General features: G+C 36.4%; 1 protein-coding gene across 1 annotated transcript; it reads right to left on the reverse strand.

The window, feature by feature from the left end:
• Window positions 1-8,059: 8,059 nt before the first annotated feature.
• Window positions 8,060-15,089, reverse strand: Lum (lumican). Its single transcript, XM_028881199.2, has 3 exons — window positions 14,806-15,089; window positions 11,618-12,500; window positions 8,060-8,880 (listed from the first exon to the last, which is right to left on the reverse strand). The coding sequence occupies exons 2-3, from the start codon at window positions 12,477-12,479 to the stop codon at window positions 8,726-8,728; spliced, it is 1,017 nt and encodes a 338-aa protein (XP_028737032.1). The 5' UTR covers window positions 12,480-12,500; window positions 14,806-15,089; the 3' UTR covers window positions 8,060-8,725.
• Window positions 15,090-15,297: the final 208 nt, after the last annotated feature.

Consider the following 15,297-nt stretch of genomic DNA (forward strand, 5'->3'; position numbering starts at 1 on the left):
TTATGTGAGACTGCATGTGTGGTCATCAAAGGCCACCACTGAATGTCTTTCCCCATCACACTCTACCTTTTATTGTGAGATAGGACCTCATAGATTCAGCTACCCTGGCAGCCTCGAGGTCTCTAAAGCACTCTGCCTGCCTCCATTCCTCCAGTGCTGGGGATACTGATGTCCAACTGTGCATAGCTTTCAAACTTATTTTCTCATTCTTGTAGCTCAGGCACTTTTTTCACTGAGCCATTTTCCATAAGCCATGGCCAGAAAGTTTAGCAAATACCATTTGTTTTGCTGTTGTTTTCATTTCTAAAAATCCTCCTTTAAACAATTCTTGGCAAAGCAATCAGGCAACACATTGACATTTTCAGGGCTAAGACACATGAACATCTCCATATGTCTGGAGAGCCATGAAATCACAGGCCTTGCAATTGCTGTCCTGAGCAAATAAAGGTCATTGTTTTTCTCATAACAGTAAAAGCTGAAAATTAAACCTAAAATTAAGATGATTTAACTCAGGACTCAAGGCTATTAGAGAGAGAGAGAGAGAGAGAGAGAGAGAGAGAGAGAGAGAGAGAGAGAGAGAGAGAGAGAGTTAAGACAAGACATTTATCCCAGATGGTTTCTGGAGAAGTGCCAACCAACAGAAACAGGAGACAGATGGGAGTTTTGGCAAGTAAGTTGACAATTTTGGGTAAGGACTCTAAAATCTGGGACAATTCCAGTTTAACTAACTCCACAGAGGAGACCATGCTCCTGGGAACAAAATGCACAGGCTTTGTAGGAAAGGGCTGGTGTGTCTGTCTCTGTCTGTCTGGGAGACAGAGCTACTCAAAGAGAAAGCACACTGGTAATGAGCAGTTAGGGAAATAGATGAGGTCCACAGTCCTCCACATTATCTACCCAGAGTAACCTTTAAGACAGAACTGAAGTAGATCAGGAATCTACAGAACACCAAAAGGAGACTGGAATGCAAGACGATCTCTGAGTCAAAAGCTTTGTTTGTTAATGAAAGAATTTAAAAAGGAAGATTCTTTGGAAACTTTCCAGTCATTTCTTTCAGTCATGATAATTCCTGGTTCATAATACAAACCAATTAAATGAAGGCCCCGTTCTGGACTAATTGTAAACTGAATAAGAACATTTGTGGGGTTTTTGTTGTTGTTGTTGTTTGTTTGTTTGCATTATTTTGTTTTGTTTTGCAAATGATTAAGAATTCAGGCTTTGGATCTTATTTCTTCCAAGTCCCTCAAATTATATTCTTCTGAGTTAGGAAGGGTTGGAGTTACAGATGGGGATATTTGAGAGATATGTTCAACTCAGAATGGGATTTAGGAACATAGAGGAAAGACTAGTTAGAAAACCTTGAAGTCACCCTGGTCAGGTTAACTAAACTTACCCTTAGGGGCTAGCAAGAGAGACAAGGAAAAATAGAATTTAGCTACACTTTGGTCAATAGTCACTAAGGTATTGTTGATGGGATTGGAGGTATGGCCCAGATTCTAAGAGGAAGAACATTAGCAATAACTTTCACCCTTATGTTATCCATCTTTTGGCCTCCCCATTATCAAAAGCATTATTTAAATTTTGAGTTATTGTGTTTTTGTTTCATTTTTATAATTGAATCATAAAAGGGGGAAATATACCTTTCCATCTTAGGTTCACAACTTAAGAAACTTCAATAGTAAGCTATTGAGTAACACATCACCCAGATGGACTTCAGTACAATTTTTACTTTGTTCTGTTGTGGGTTCTCTAGCTGGTGTGAGTAAGCATGTGTTGTGCATCTCTAGGGAAAAATATTTTGCATACAGTCCTTACAAGAATTATGTCATTATTCAATCAATGTTCATATGTTTTAATATCATTGCTAGTACCAAGATCACTAATGTCAGAAAACAGAAGTTGGTTGACAACAGCAATCTCAAGAGGCTATGCTTGAATTTTATTTGTGTTGCAATAGGTTCATGATTGCAAATGTTATTATCTCCTTAACTTCTATTTAAAATTATCATGATCCATATTTTCTTGAAAAAAATTTTAATGAGAACAAATGTTGGAGAAGACCAGGAGGAAAGGGAATCCCTATATACTGTCAATGTGAATAAATATTAACAAATTAAATGTGGGATATAATTTAAAAGTACCTCAAAATTAAGAACAGAGCTAACACATGATCCAACCATTCCACTTCTTGGACTGTGCCTAAATATATAAAGGAATTGCAAATGAGTGTTTCACAGGATATTGGAATTCCTCTGTTCACTGCATCATTATTCAGAATAGCATCCAGATGTTCTTTGATGGACACATGGATTTTTAAAGTGGTCAAAGATACATAGTGAAATGCTAGCTAAACTTATGAAAAGCAGAGAAACCTATCAGTCTGTAATATAATGGATGAACCTGGAGAACATTTTATTAAGTAAAGTGCCATGTATTTATAGAATCTGAAAAAAAAAACAAAACTTAAGAACAAAGAGAATAGAATGGTGATTTCAAGATCAGACATTAGACAAGGGTAACTTTTCCAGACGGAATAAAGAAGCATGATTACATGTTGCACAACATGGCAATTGTAGTTAAAAAAGATATAGGATATATTTGAGTATTAATATGGTATTTCCAAAACATCCTCAAAACAGACACTTCTAAGAACATGAGGTGATAGGAGTATTAATTAGCTTGATTAAACCACGACACATTTTATATGCTAGTGTGGTGTACATGTTATCTATTTTCAATACATGTAATTTTGTCAATTATACCCAAAAAATATTTTCACAGAAATGAGTGGTCCCAGGAGTTAACGTAATTTCAAGGATTTGTTTAGAGTTAATGAGAGTGAATGAAGGACCTTGTTGGACTTGTGGGAAGAGGCCCTGTCTGTACAAAACAGAATTTTGTAGTTTGCTCTTCTCCATAACTGTCTAGTTACAGTAACTCCAGTCAACAACTACACCTTAAGATCTCACTGGCAAGCTCTTTTCTTTGTCAGGACTTGAAAGGGGAATTTATAGACAGACTGGGAAGCTCATTGGAACCCCTTAGTATCACAAGAACTTGTTGAATAAAAATCTTCAGGCTGAAAACAGAAGTAGTCACAATGGGAGTTGATGCTCAAACTATGTGCAACCCTATATATTGGTATTTCCTCCTTGACAGTAGGAATTTAGCTTATATATATTGAGTGAAAACAATACATAAAAACTATTCCTTCTTTTCTTTTCTATTTTTGCATATTATAATTTCCAACATTTCTCCCTCCACACATTCCCATAAAGCACTCTTCACTCTCCTTCAGATGTGTGTCATGTGTCTTCACTAATTGTTATTACACACACAAATAATATTAATTCCTTTGCTTATTCCAAACATCATAACATGTAACATTATTGTAAATAATTCACTTTCCCAATCATCCGATAAAATAATCACCTACATGTCTTCCTCTTATGACTTAGGTGATCTTTCTTCAAAGCATTTGTCACTAACTAATGTCTTACAGAATGAGTGTTTATTCCTCTAAGAATATCAACTTTGGGAGGATAAGGATTCATTAATCGTGTTCAGAAAAGTGCCCCTAGCAGGGAAACTATTCCTAGAATTGGAAAGAGGGTTACTAAATGTTTGTTAAATGAATTAATTAAAAGATACCTACAGAAGTACACAAGAGAACTTTTATTAGAATGAACATCTGATAATGAATTTTAATCTTGTAATAAATAATTATCCTTTCATGATAAATGATATTAATAGTATCTTATATGGTGCACAACTGGCCTTACAAAACCTGGCAGAAGATGTCTAGAGAGGACAACTAGAAGCAGATCACAAAGGATTTTGATATCCCTGTGTCCTCCCCAGAGGACCCTGGTCATATTCAGAAAGCAATGACAAATCTCATGCTAGGTTTGAACAGTAGATAAAGGAGAAGCAGGTTTGTATGGATACTGAAGTGACTCAAAGCCCAAGCAGCTTCCCTCATCCGGATGAAATATGAGAAAGTTTTGAAGAAAGTGACATCTGTGGAAATACATACAACCCACAGCATTTGGGACTCACGGAAGTCTTCAAATTGTGGGGTACTTATTACTTTCCTAGTACACAGAATACCAGATATATTTTGAAGACACAAGGCATGAATAGATTTATTCAATTTAGTCAATATTTGGCCTAATAAAATCTGAGAGAGACACTGGCACACAAGGGTTTGATTGTATAGTGAGATTAATATGCATAAAAACTCATCTACTTATGTTACCTAAACTTCAGCTTTTTTTCTCACACATTTTGTTTCCACCTCATAGTTCTTACTGAAAAAATCTATTGAATGTATATGTTAGTAAATTAATATAATTCACTGGATATCTTTAAGATATATTCCTATTCATTTTATATATTTTCAACATGTCTAAGTTAGTGTCATTCTTATTTTTTGTATATTCTAAGTTCTGATATTAAAGTTGACTTTGGGTCTTTTAAATATCAAGACTATTTTTCTTACTGTGAATAAATGTTAAGCCTCTATGGTGGGTGCATCTAACCAAAGAAAAATCTAAGGCCATCATTATGACAAAATCATAGCTGTGGGAATACTGAACCCCAAACTTAAAAAACCATAAGCAAAGAAATTCAGTCCTTTGTAAACCCAATTTTTCAAACCCTCCAATATTTCTGAAAACCTAGCTATTACCAGCAAAAGAAGTTATAACTTAAGGAATCAGCATTCCTCTGGTTCATTTAGTGGTCTGTTACTCATGTATCTTCTTATACTTAATAGAGCACTGGGGACTGTCTCAAACCTCAAAACCAGAGAATATTATAGTCCCTTGCACTCTAAAAGACGAATTTTCAAATGGACATTTTGAGAACAAAGAGGGGCTATGCTCATTCTTCTGCTTTCCATTTAATTAAGGGACCACAGTTAAGAGTTTAAGTAAATCCAACTTAGGGAAAGAAAACTCTTTATTCTTCAGAGATTTGCTCCATTCATGGGAAAATTTATTCCAAGAGAGATGAAATCAAAACCATTTTTTGAGTCAGCCGAGGGACATTCCTTCTATAAAGTCATCCTGTTTTGATCCATTTCCCTTGTTGAAAATTCAATCAAAATGAATCTGAAGCCATCTTTTTTTTACAGCGGAAGGCCTGTTCAGGCACCCTCTCCACTATTGCTAGGAGTCTTAGCTGGGGTCATCCTTAGGAATTCATGGAAACTATGCTAGCACCAGGTTTCTCCCTAACCCTGTAATATCTCCCTCTATCAAGATATCTCTTTCATTGCTCTCCCTCTCCGTCCCTCCCCCTACTGGACCATCTATTCCCCTCCTCCCCCGTTCTCATCTCCCTCCCTCTCCCCTTCTCCCACCCTCCCCAACCCCATGCTCCCCAGTTTACCCAGGAGATCTTATCTATTTTCCCCTCCCAAGGCAATTTATGCATGTCCCTCTTAGGGTCCTCCTTGTTACCTAGCTTCTCTAAGAGCTGTGGATTGTAGTCTGGTTGTCCTTTGCTTTACATCTGATACCCACTTATGAGTGAGTACATACCATGTTTGTCTTTCTGGGTCTGGGTTGATTTTTTTTTTTCTAGTTCCATCCATTTGCCTGGAGTCCAGACTGTGCCATTCTGAAAGAGAAAAGCTGCCTAGAAGTGCCTAAGCATCTTAGGTCAGTGGCAGTTTCCTACAAAATTGCAAGTTTACTCTGTGTGAATATGCAAAGGGTTTTGAATCTCTTGGTGGATGTTGTGAACAGCGGGCTTCTTTCTGTCATATTTCTCTAGGAAAAGGACAATGTCTGTCTTTTACTGTTTGAAACTTCACTAGCTGAGCTAGTGTTAATGGCGCCACACTGAGTCATTATGATGAGAATAATAATCAAAGAGAGGCTGTTATGAAATGCTGGACATTCTACTGTGCAATCTGCTGGGTCTCTGTATCTGGGGCCTTTGCACTGGTAGACATCAGACATTTTGAAAAACCCTATCTTATCTGGGACCACAAGGAAAGAATATATTTATCAGTGTCTGGCTTTCCCATCCTGTCTACCTGTCTAAAACTGGGCCATGAAATAGAGAAGACTACTAGAGGCTCTGTCCATCTCTGCTCTTAGAAGATGACATCCAGACCATGATCAATTAACTCTGACAGATCCTTCTACAAGGAAATATTTTCCTGTACTTTAATTTTGTCTTTGTCAATTCAACCCAACTCCAAAGAGGATTGCTGTTTTAAGTCACTGGCTTATAATTTAGATTTAAGAATAATATCATACTTTGGATAGAAGTAGATATAAGGCTTTGAAAAACGTAGCCACATTTCCAGTCAAGATAGTGCTCCTAAGCTCAATAAGGACAAAGCTCATCTAGTGCCATATATTAATAGAGAGCTTATGACACATTTTCTTCTATCTACTTGAGAACTAGTAGTGAATTTCATGGGAAAGCAAGAAATTTTAATTTTGTTTCTTCTACAAAATAGATTTGTTGAAGAAAAGTACTTTTAAGTTTATATCAAGAAAGGAGTTGAACAATTCAAAGGAGTTGAATCCCAATTCAAAGAACTTGACTCTACAAAGAAAAGACATGAGATTAACAGGTACACGGTCATCTGATGCAATATTCTTCCCATTCCAATCTCAGTGGGTCCAGACTCATTAGACAGATCTTCAGTTACTGGACATTTAAAGAAAGAATAAGTTCATTAAATTTGTTCTTTGAAAATACCATGCTTTGAAGACATACTTTCTTCTTGGGGGGTGCATACTCAGTGGGTACTGGATGAATGTAGTTTTGACTACATAACATTTGTTATTAAACAAGCTTTACACTGGGAGGGAAAAGTAAGCATGATTGCCCATCCCTAACCAAGAAACTATCTCTGATTGGCAACCATTCATAAAGGAAAAAAATAGTTTTCTCCAATGGCATCTCATTGAGTCTACAAATCACAGCTAAGGGCTGGTTCAATATCTAGCCAGAGATGGTCAACACAAAACAGACTCAATGTTGTTTTTCGAGATTTGTTTTGGTCTCATGAGTCTTTGGGCATTTTTTACCTTAATGGTCTTTTGCTTATCTGTTACTGTTTCTGATTTTGTGTTTTTATGGGTTTTCTATGTATGTGTGTCTATTTGTGTATGTGCTTCTTGTACCTTCACTTTGGTTTTTTTTTTTTTCAGCTTGATTATTTTTAATTTACTCATTTGTTTTCTACAGAGAGTTGGGGAGGGAGATAAGGTATGGAATTTGATGTGTGAGGAGGTAAGGAGACTCTGGGAGGAGATGAGGGAGGGGAAACCATGATCAGAATATACTGAATGAAAAAAATCTATTTTCAATTAAAAAAAACCTCAAATCCACATATTTCATGAAGTATGTGAGTGTGAGCTGAATATTCCTGGGAGGACATGAGGGTCTGGGAGTGAATATGACAGAGATACATGGTACAGAATTCTCTAAGAATAAAAATATCTAATTATATTAAAATAATGGTAAAGATTCTGAATGCAAAGGAAGAAAACAACATTAGCAACAAAAACCTTAATGTTTCCTGGGCAGAAGAGGTTGTTTTCCTTAATGACATTTACTACTATTTCCTGATATGAACAACCATGGCATCCCATACTACGCAACACTGAATTCTGTTATCATTAATATGTAAAATCAATACCTATATTTCAAATACAATGGATTAAGGACATAACTTCCATTTTAGAATATTTTTTTTTTTCAGACTAAGTTTATTGGTCATTTGTGTCTCACCCTTCTCACTTAAGAATTTAGCAATGACTACTAGGATTCTCCACACCTCCTTTGGTGGGGTTATAATGTATATACTTGAGAAAAAATGAAAATTTCAGCAATATCCAAGAAGATATAAGTTCTAACTGCATTTTATTAAATTGGTTTAGTAATTCATTGCATGGGGATGCTAGAATCAGCCACGGGAAATTCTATGATCACACAAGTAAGATATTACAGACTACTGCTATCTTAGAATGTGACTGGATCACTTTATGTATTTTATGAGATATGATTTTCACAAGAATTAACACCATGATGCCATTTGCAATGTTTTATTTTGCTATTAGCTTGTTAATCGTAACATGCACATAATCAAAAAGAAACATACACATGACAGAGAAAAATGATTCAAGAAAAGTTTCCTTAAGTAACTATGTAAATGTTTAGTACTAAATACATTTCTTTTAGTGGATGTAGCTTCATAATTTTTTTGGTATACTGCAAAATTACTGGCCTCACAATACAGAATCTATATTTCAGCAAAACAAATTTGAACATATCAAGATTTGAACATATTTGTATTAGGATAAACATCTATGCATATTTATTTCCTATTTTTGAGGTCATTAAATTAAATTGTAGGGACCATAAAAACTTGGCTGATTTCCATACAATCAGTAAAGAGGCTTCATACCATTTGGACACAGAGATTTAGAAAACACTAAATTTACAAATAAGGAACTAGGTTTAATGTATTTGTGTGTCTGTCCTCACGATGAAATAGGCCTGCTTTTCATCTTTTATTAAAAAGTGGTAAATGTTCACAAAACATTTCCTTCATTAATTAAAATCCATGAAGTAATAGCAACAACAACAAAAGAACATTGTGAAAACTTTACACACATCCCCAAAATACCTAACCATGAAGTATTGCTCCAGAACATACTTCCATGTATTGTTAATTAACAGTTATTAGAAAATGTTAATTAACAGTGATTTCATTTGCTACACGTAGACACTCATACATGTCAGGGGGTAGACTGCTTTGGGTGAGGGGATTGCCATCCAAGCGCAAATGCTTGATCCTGGAGTAAGATAGTGGTCCCAGGATCTTACAGAAACTCTTAACTTCGAACTCTGTGGATGAAAGAATAAAAAAGATCAATTACATTTCATTGTATGATCTTGAAATTATTATTTAAAGGAAATACCCTCTGACTGATTTGTTGTTAGATAGGATATCCCATGTAGAAAGCCATCTTTACTATGTATTTGTGAGATAAAGACCATTGAGCTTATATTTCAGGCTACTAAAGTGGCACAGAAATATTTAATAAGCACTAATAATGATAAATCGAGAGGCTCAAGGAAATTTCTCAAAAAATACAATTTATTTATTTAACTTTAATAGTAAGGCTTAAAAATGCATTCAACTAATATGAATTAGTTAGAACTGTCTTCAAATGTTTAGTCTGACCTGAAGAACTATGAATTGTATGAATAACACATCAATGAAAAACTCACATCCTTGGTATTTCCAGCTGAAAAACAATAGACTTGACTACATGATCACTAAAGAATTTTCCATTAACCACACACGATGGCTGAGAATCAAAACTCCAAGGCATAAACCAAATCACAGAATGTGTAGCCAGGGTAGCTTGGTGGTTGAGAAGCTATCATGAACCAAAACTCATCGAGTATTTTAATAGAAACAACGAGCTTTACTAGAACTACCTATGTTTACCCTGGTCAATTGGAACTTGACCTTGTCTGGTTCTTAGTTTGCTGTTTTCTTTTTATGCTCAAAGTCTAGTTAGCAATGATGAGGAAAACTCAAACACTCTCCATAGAAGAACTCCATTCTTTCATGGTGCTTATTTACATTACATTTCAGTGTAAGTCCATGGTCTTTCTTTCTACAATACCCATCTCTGAGAAAGTGTGTTGCAATGAAAGAAGATGACTTTAGGCCTGTGATTGGATGCTATCTCTACTCCATAGCTTGGGAACTTGGAACTCTTTGCTGCCCCCTCTGTCTGGTATAATGTACTGCTTTCAGTAAGTTGCATTAAAATTATTGAATTGTTCAAAGCACCTCACAGCATAACAACATACATAATACCGTCAACAATCACTGGTATCTTCTTTTTAACCTATTGCTCATTCTCAAATCACTTAACCTAAAGAAGATAAGATTGATTTAACCTAACTCTTATGCACATGACTGGAATAGGGATAATTGTGTGTGGTTATATAGTACAGCATTGTATTGGGGGGGGGCATGTTTCTCATTTTCAGATGTGATAACAAGCCAAAATATTTTTAAATTTGTATATATATAAGTAATGCAAAATGTTTTAAACAGACAGCATCTTCATTTTGTGGAGCATCATAATTAATCTATAGATGATTTCATGTACAAGGGAGGATATGCATAAGGTTACACAAAAGTGTTATACCATTTATATAATAGACTTTTGAGTTTTGAATGCAAGACAGTTTGAGAACCAGTTTTCCATATGTACTGAAGAATGTGCCTTTACATGTCATTAGTGTTTCTCACTAAATGTAGTGTTCAATGTGAAGAACCTGATTTAGACTCAGATAATTGCAATTAGTAAATGTAATTATTACTTAGAAAAATGAAAGAACATGAATTGTCACATAGTGAACTTTATAAACAATTGTGCTAATAGAATTATGATAGTCTGAACCATATATAATGTGACAGTCAGTCAAACAGTTCCAAACCTTGCTTTGGTGGCTTTAAAAATGAAACAGAGAGCATTGTGCTCATGTTATCAATCACTGTCTCCTTCATGAGATTATGCAACCCAGGAGCTACATTATGGAAATCATGGAAAGATTGCAATGTAGTCACAATGTCCCATATAAATTTTCTGATAGCAATGTGTTTATCATGTCAAGGGAAGTGAACTTTTCATTAGATAAACAAGTTCAATTTAAATAAACAAGTTCAACTTGCATATAATTGTTTTCTATGTAAAATGGTGTTTCCTACCTGAATTTTTCATGTATTAGTGAACTAATACATCCCTGTCCCAAACTCTTACTATGTGGTCAGGTTGGGATGGAATATTTTGATTTCATGTCTAATTCCATACTGTCTAAATGAAAGTAAGCCAAGGAGAATGGAAGCCTGTTTCAAGTCCAGCTCCATCACAGAGATAAGCAAAAAAAATAAAATATGGCAGCATGTGAAGAGAAGGTATGACTGTGGGTAAGTGAAGGGTTGTACAAAAGGTTCTATAAGGATATTTTTAAATAAATAGATACTTGAAATCTTCACCAACATCTTTCCACTCTTAATCTTCCTTTGAATCCTCAGGAAAATAGTGTGAAGGCCACATACACCATGCCAGGGAAGAGAGGTGGTGTTGGCCATGTTAAGAGGGAAACACACTGACTCTCAAGAGGTTGGGGACAATGGGACAATAGATGTGTGGTCTGCGTCAGACAGTGGGAGCATGCTGGAGAGCCTGTGCTTCCTGCATTGCTTCAGAACTTTTGTCTTCCTTTCCACAGTTGAATCTTGCCAAATAACAAAGGAAGTACATAAATATACATCAGGAACAAACTAGGCAAGAACAGATAAATATGAAGAGCTAAAGCAGCCATGTCAATTACCCTCATATTACATCCTGAAAAATTTAATGTAAAATTCTATGACCTTAACTGCTCTTGGTCTTGACACCCTGAGGAAAGGCTAGGAAGAACTCAGTGTGTGACTGAGCTAGAGTTCCATGTTTGAATTTTGTTGTTCTTTTAGTTCATTCTTAAATATGTTGTGACGCTTCAGTATTTCCACACCTGATACAGCAATCAAACACAAGGGCAGCTTTATACTTACTTTCGAGTTCATTGACCTCCAGGTAATAGTTCTCAAGGTTTTCGTTAACATTTGGTATGCTTTTAAGCTTATTATAGGAGAGATCCAGTTCGAGAAGGGATGATATATTAAACGAATTTCCAGGTATTCCACTATCAGCCAGCTGATTGTGAGATAAACGCAGGTACTGAAGCCCTGTAAAGCGCTTGAAATACTCCTCAGGGATGTTGGTGATCTTATTATTGTCCAGGTAGAGAGTGAGCAGTGATGCTGGGAGGCCAGAAGGTATCTTGGACATCTGATTGAAGCTCAAGTCAAGGTACTCTAGTGATTTCAGACCCTTCAGAGCAGCGGACACAGCATCCTCTTTGAGCTGGTTGTACTGAAGGTGAATGAAGGTCAGGTTGGCCAGCCCTTCGAAGGAGCCGAGCTTGCTGATTTTATTGTTAGTGAGCTGCAGGTCCTGCAGGGACTTTGGCAGTGGCCCCACCGACTCGGTCAGGTTGTTGTAGTTGATGTGCAATTTCTTCAGCTGTTTCAGCTTGGAGAAAACTCTTCCTTTTATCTTGGAGTTTTCTAGAAGGTTGTGGTCTAGAATGAGCCACTGCAGATCGGTCACGTTCTCAAAAGCCTTTTCATCGATATGATCGATCTGGTTGTTCCTCAGGTAAAGGTACTGGATGCCAGGGGGCACCATGGGGACACTTTTCAGCTTCAGATCATCACAGTACATGGCGGTGGGGTAGTTGTGAGGACAGCTGCATTCTGGTGCACAGTTGGGTGATAATTCCCCATACATAAAGAGAGGGGCGTCATAATCATAGTATTGGCCACTGGCACCACTGGCTAACGCCAGGAGAAGTGCAAATGCACATAGATTCATGTTCAGTAAGTGCTTTGAATCCTAAATAAAGTGGAAACAAATTATTATGAAATAATATAACTCCAAGAAAAAGTTTGACTTACGTTAAATCCATCAACAAAGTTCATTTTGTTATTTCATTTTCAATGCCTCTTAAAGTAGTGTCTTCACTGTCATTTAAACTTTTATATTTAAGCATAAGGATCCGGGTGTGTTGTGCTTACACCGTTAGGAGGAAGCAGGTTTCAGGTATGTGCACATGCGCCCCCTTCTGGGTATAGCTAACATAACCCCTTTAGCCCTTGCTCTGGTCCTCGTTTAATTAGGAGGTAGCTCCCATCTCAAAACCATGTCAGAACCCTACTTAAGGACATTTCTCTAAACCAGAAGAAATGAAAATTAGAAGACCACTCTAAATTCCTCAGTGCACTCTGCCTTCAACATTATTAAGGCGCCTCATTAGAAAGATCCTAGCTGGGAACAGGAGCAATCTGTGTTTTTTCCTGAAGGCAGCAGAGCTCTAGCTGCCTGTGAAGCAGAAGGGGCCGCAAGCACATTCCTTTCAAAGGGCCTTGTTATCATTGTGGATTCAGAGGAATGGGGGTGGTGGATTCTTAGGTGGATATTTACATTATTTGCAGCCTAACATTCCATGCTTTAAAATCCACTGCAAAATGGTACTACAAAGCTACTATTTAGTAAATTAATTTTAGAAGAACAGATGTTTACCTAACAGAAAAAATGTCAGACAGTCTTGGCTTTTAAACCCAAACCCAAAAGGATCCCAGCTAGAGAAAAATAGCTTGTTTCCAACTTTTAAAAATTAAGTTCTTTTCCCTTTTCAATACATTAAAAGTATATCTTCTTTGAGTCAAAGTATAAGGTGGTATGATTTGCTAATCCAAAGTTTAGTGTCTTTACAAAATAGAAGTCGGAGAGAAGAGAGGATGAGAGAGACAAAAATAACAGCAACAACAATAATAATAGCAATAGCAACGATGGCATCATGAACTGTGTATAAGGTATTAAGTTGAGAGTATAAATTCAAAATGTTTCCTGGTAGTTATTTTTATGTAGCATGTTTCTAAGAGGATGGTCAACAATGTTTCAGCTTTCAGAGAAAAGCTAGCAGCATAAAAGTAATCTGGAATATAAGAGCTGGTATTCAGAGAATACATTACAAAAAAGTCGCTATTCCTTGGAGAGAGATGATGTGAAGAGAATTCACACTCAAATCAAAGGCATTGTGTGATATTTTATGTGAATAGTATGAGACAAGCTTTCTGTCAGGTAGCTTGGAGTGAGCAGGAGTTGGGAGACCATGCATTTTAAATATATACCTTAGAATCCTAACAGACTTCATCAAATGAAACACTGAAGAAGATTTTACAAAAGAAACACTTAAAATTCTAACATGGAATATAGTCACGGTGCTAATAAATTATGCTCCCCTCCCCCATGATTCTGATGGAGGTCTTTAATGTAGTAGACAGGATTTGCCCATAGCTAAGCACTAGGAACACAGGCATAGTAATAGAATTCCTCATACTTTTCAACACATTAATGATGCATAATGTTTTATGGATTCATTTGTAAGTTTTGACTTTTTTAATTGAATAGGCATAGTAACAAAAATTTCTTCCAAAGTTTTGGCAAAGTAAAAACTAACACTCTGAATTCAAAATGAGTTTGTAAACATACAGTGCCTCCACTGTGAAAGAAAGTCCACACTGTACTTTCACTCATATTTTTCAAATAACTGTGGCCATAAAAGAAAAGCTCTTTGCAAAAAGGAAAAATGTTTCCCAGAATTTCTTTAAAACATGTTCTTCAAGGTATACATCCCAAATCACAAATCTTTAAAATTAGCAAAACGTGAAGAAGCAATCCATACAAATATCTAGCCATTCAGTTAATGTTTTATAACACAGAATGTTTATTGTAACCTGTAACAACATATTTTATTGCGAAATCTGTTGGATGCTGGTAGCAATGACCTTTCTCTGCTCCAATACTAGGTTTCAACAATATAAGCATATGTAGTTAATCAGCAAAAATGGTTAGCATTTTAATTTCTGTACTTTTTGAATGTCTAGTTTAACTATTTTCTCACTGTGACCTTGGAACATTTTAAATTCCCCTTGCCAATCAATCCGGTACACACTGTGAAAATTATCCATAAATGATGGAAGAACCTATTAAGTAAAATGTAAAAATAAATGTTCAAACCTGACGTTGAATAGCAAATTGGCAAAATTTCTCTAGATTTTTTTTTCTGTTTCTGTTAAAATTAAACACTGTCCCAAAGACTCAGCATCCCCTGGGCTATCGTTAAAACAGCACTTACCTTACTCGACACTGCTTCCGTTAATTCCTTAAACAGACACACTGAGAACAAGGATCCACTAATATATGCTGTGAACTCTGTCAGGGTGGAACTGGCTGCCAGACTCTCAGTGATACAAGAGCTGAAGAGGGTGGGGTGGGGGAACAGCCCAGTCACGCCAGTCTCTGGATGGATTGTGTCATGGTAGGTTCTTGTGGTGTAGCATGTGAACACTCTGCTCTCTAACGAAGTGCAGGTGGGCAGAACAGCCCCTACCCTATGGAAGGGGAGAGGAGAGAGCAAGATGTACTCAACTGGATCAAATCCCCTAAGAATTGAGCCTGCTGCACGTGAGGCAATTTTGTGTGAGAAATGTTTCTACTATAAACTTCTGGACTTCTGCGTGTGTGGCTGCAGTTAAGTGTGATCTGTGCAGCCAACTGTTGTGCTCATGTAAAGAACTCATAAATCACAAACAGAGCAAAAGATCTCAGAAAAAATGCAAATGAGCAA

Source organism: Peromyscus leucopus, chromosome 18 (genome assembly GCF_004664715.2).
Source record: "Peromyscus leucopus breed LL Stock chromosome 18, UCI_PerLeu_2.1, whole genome shotgun sequence".
Taxonomy (NCBI): Eukaryota; Metazoa; Chordata; class Mammalia; order Rodentia; family Cricetidae; genus Peromyscus; species Peromyscus leucopus.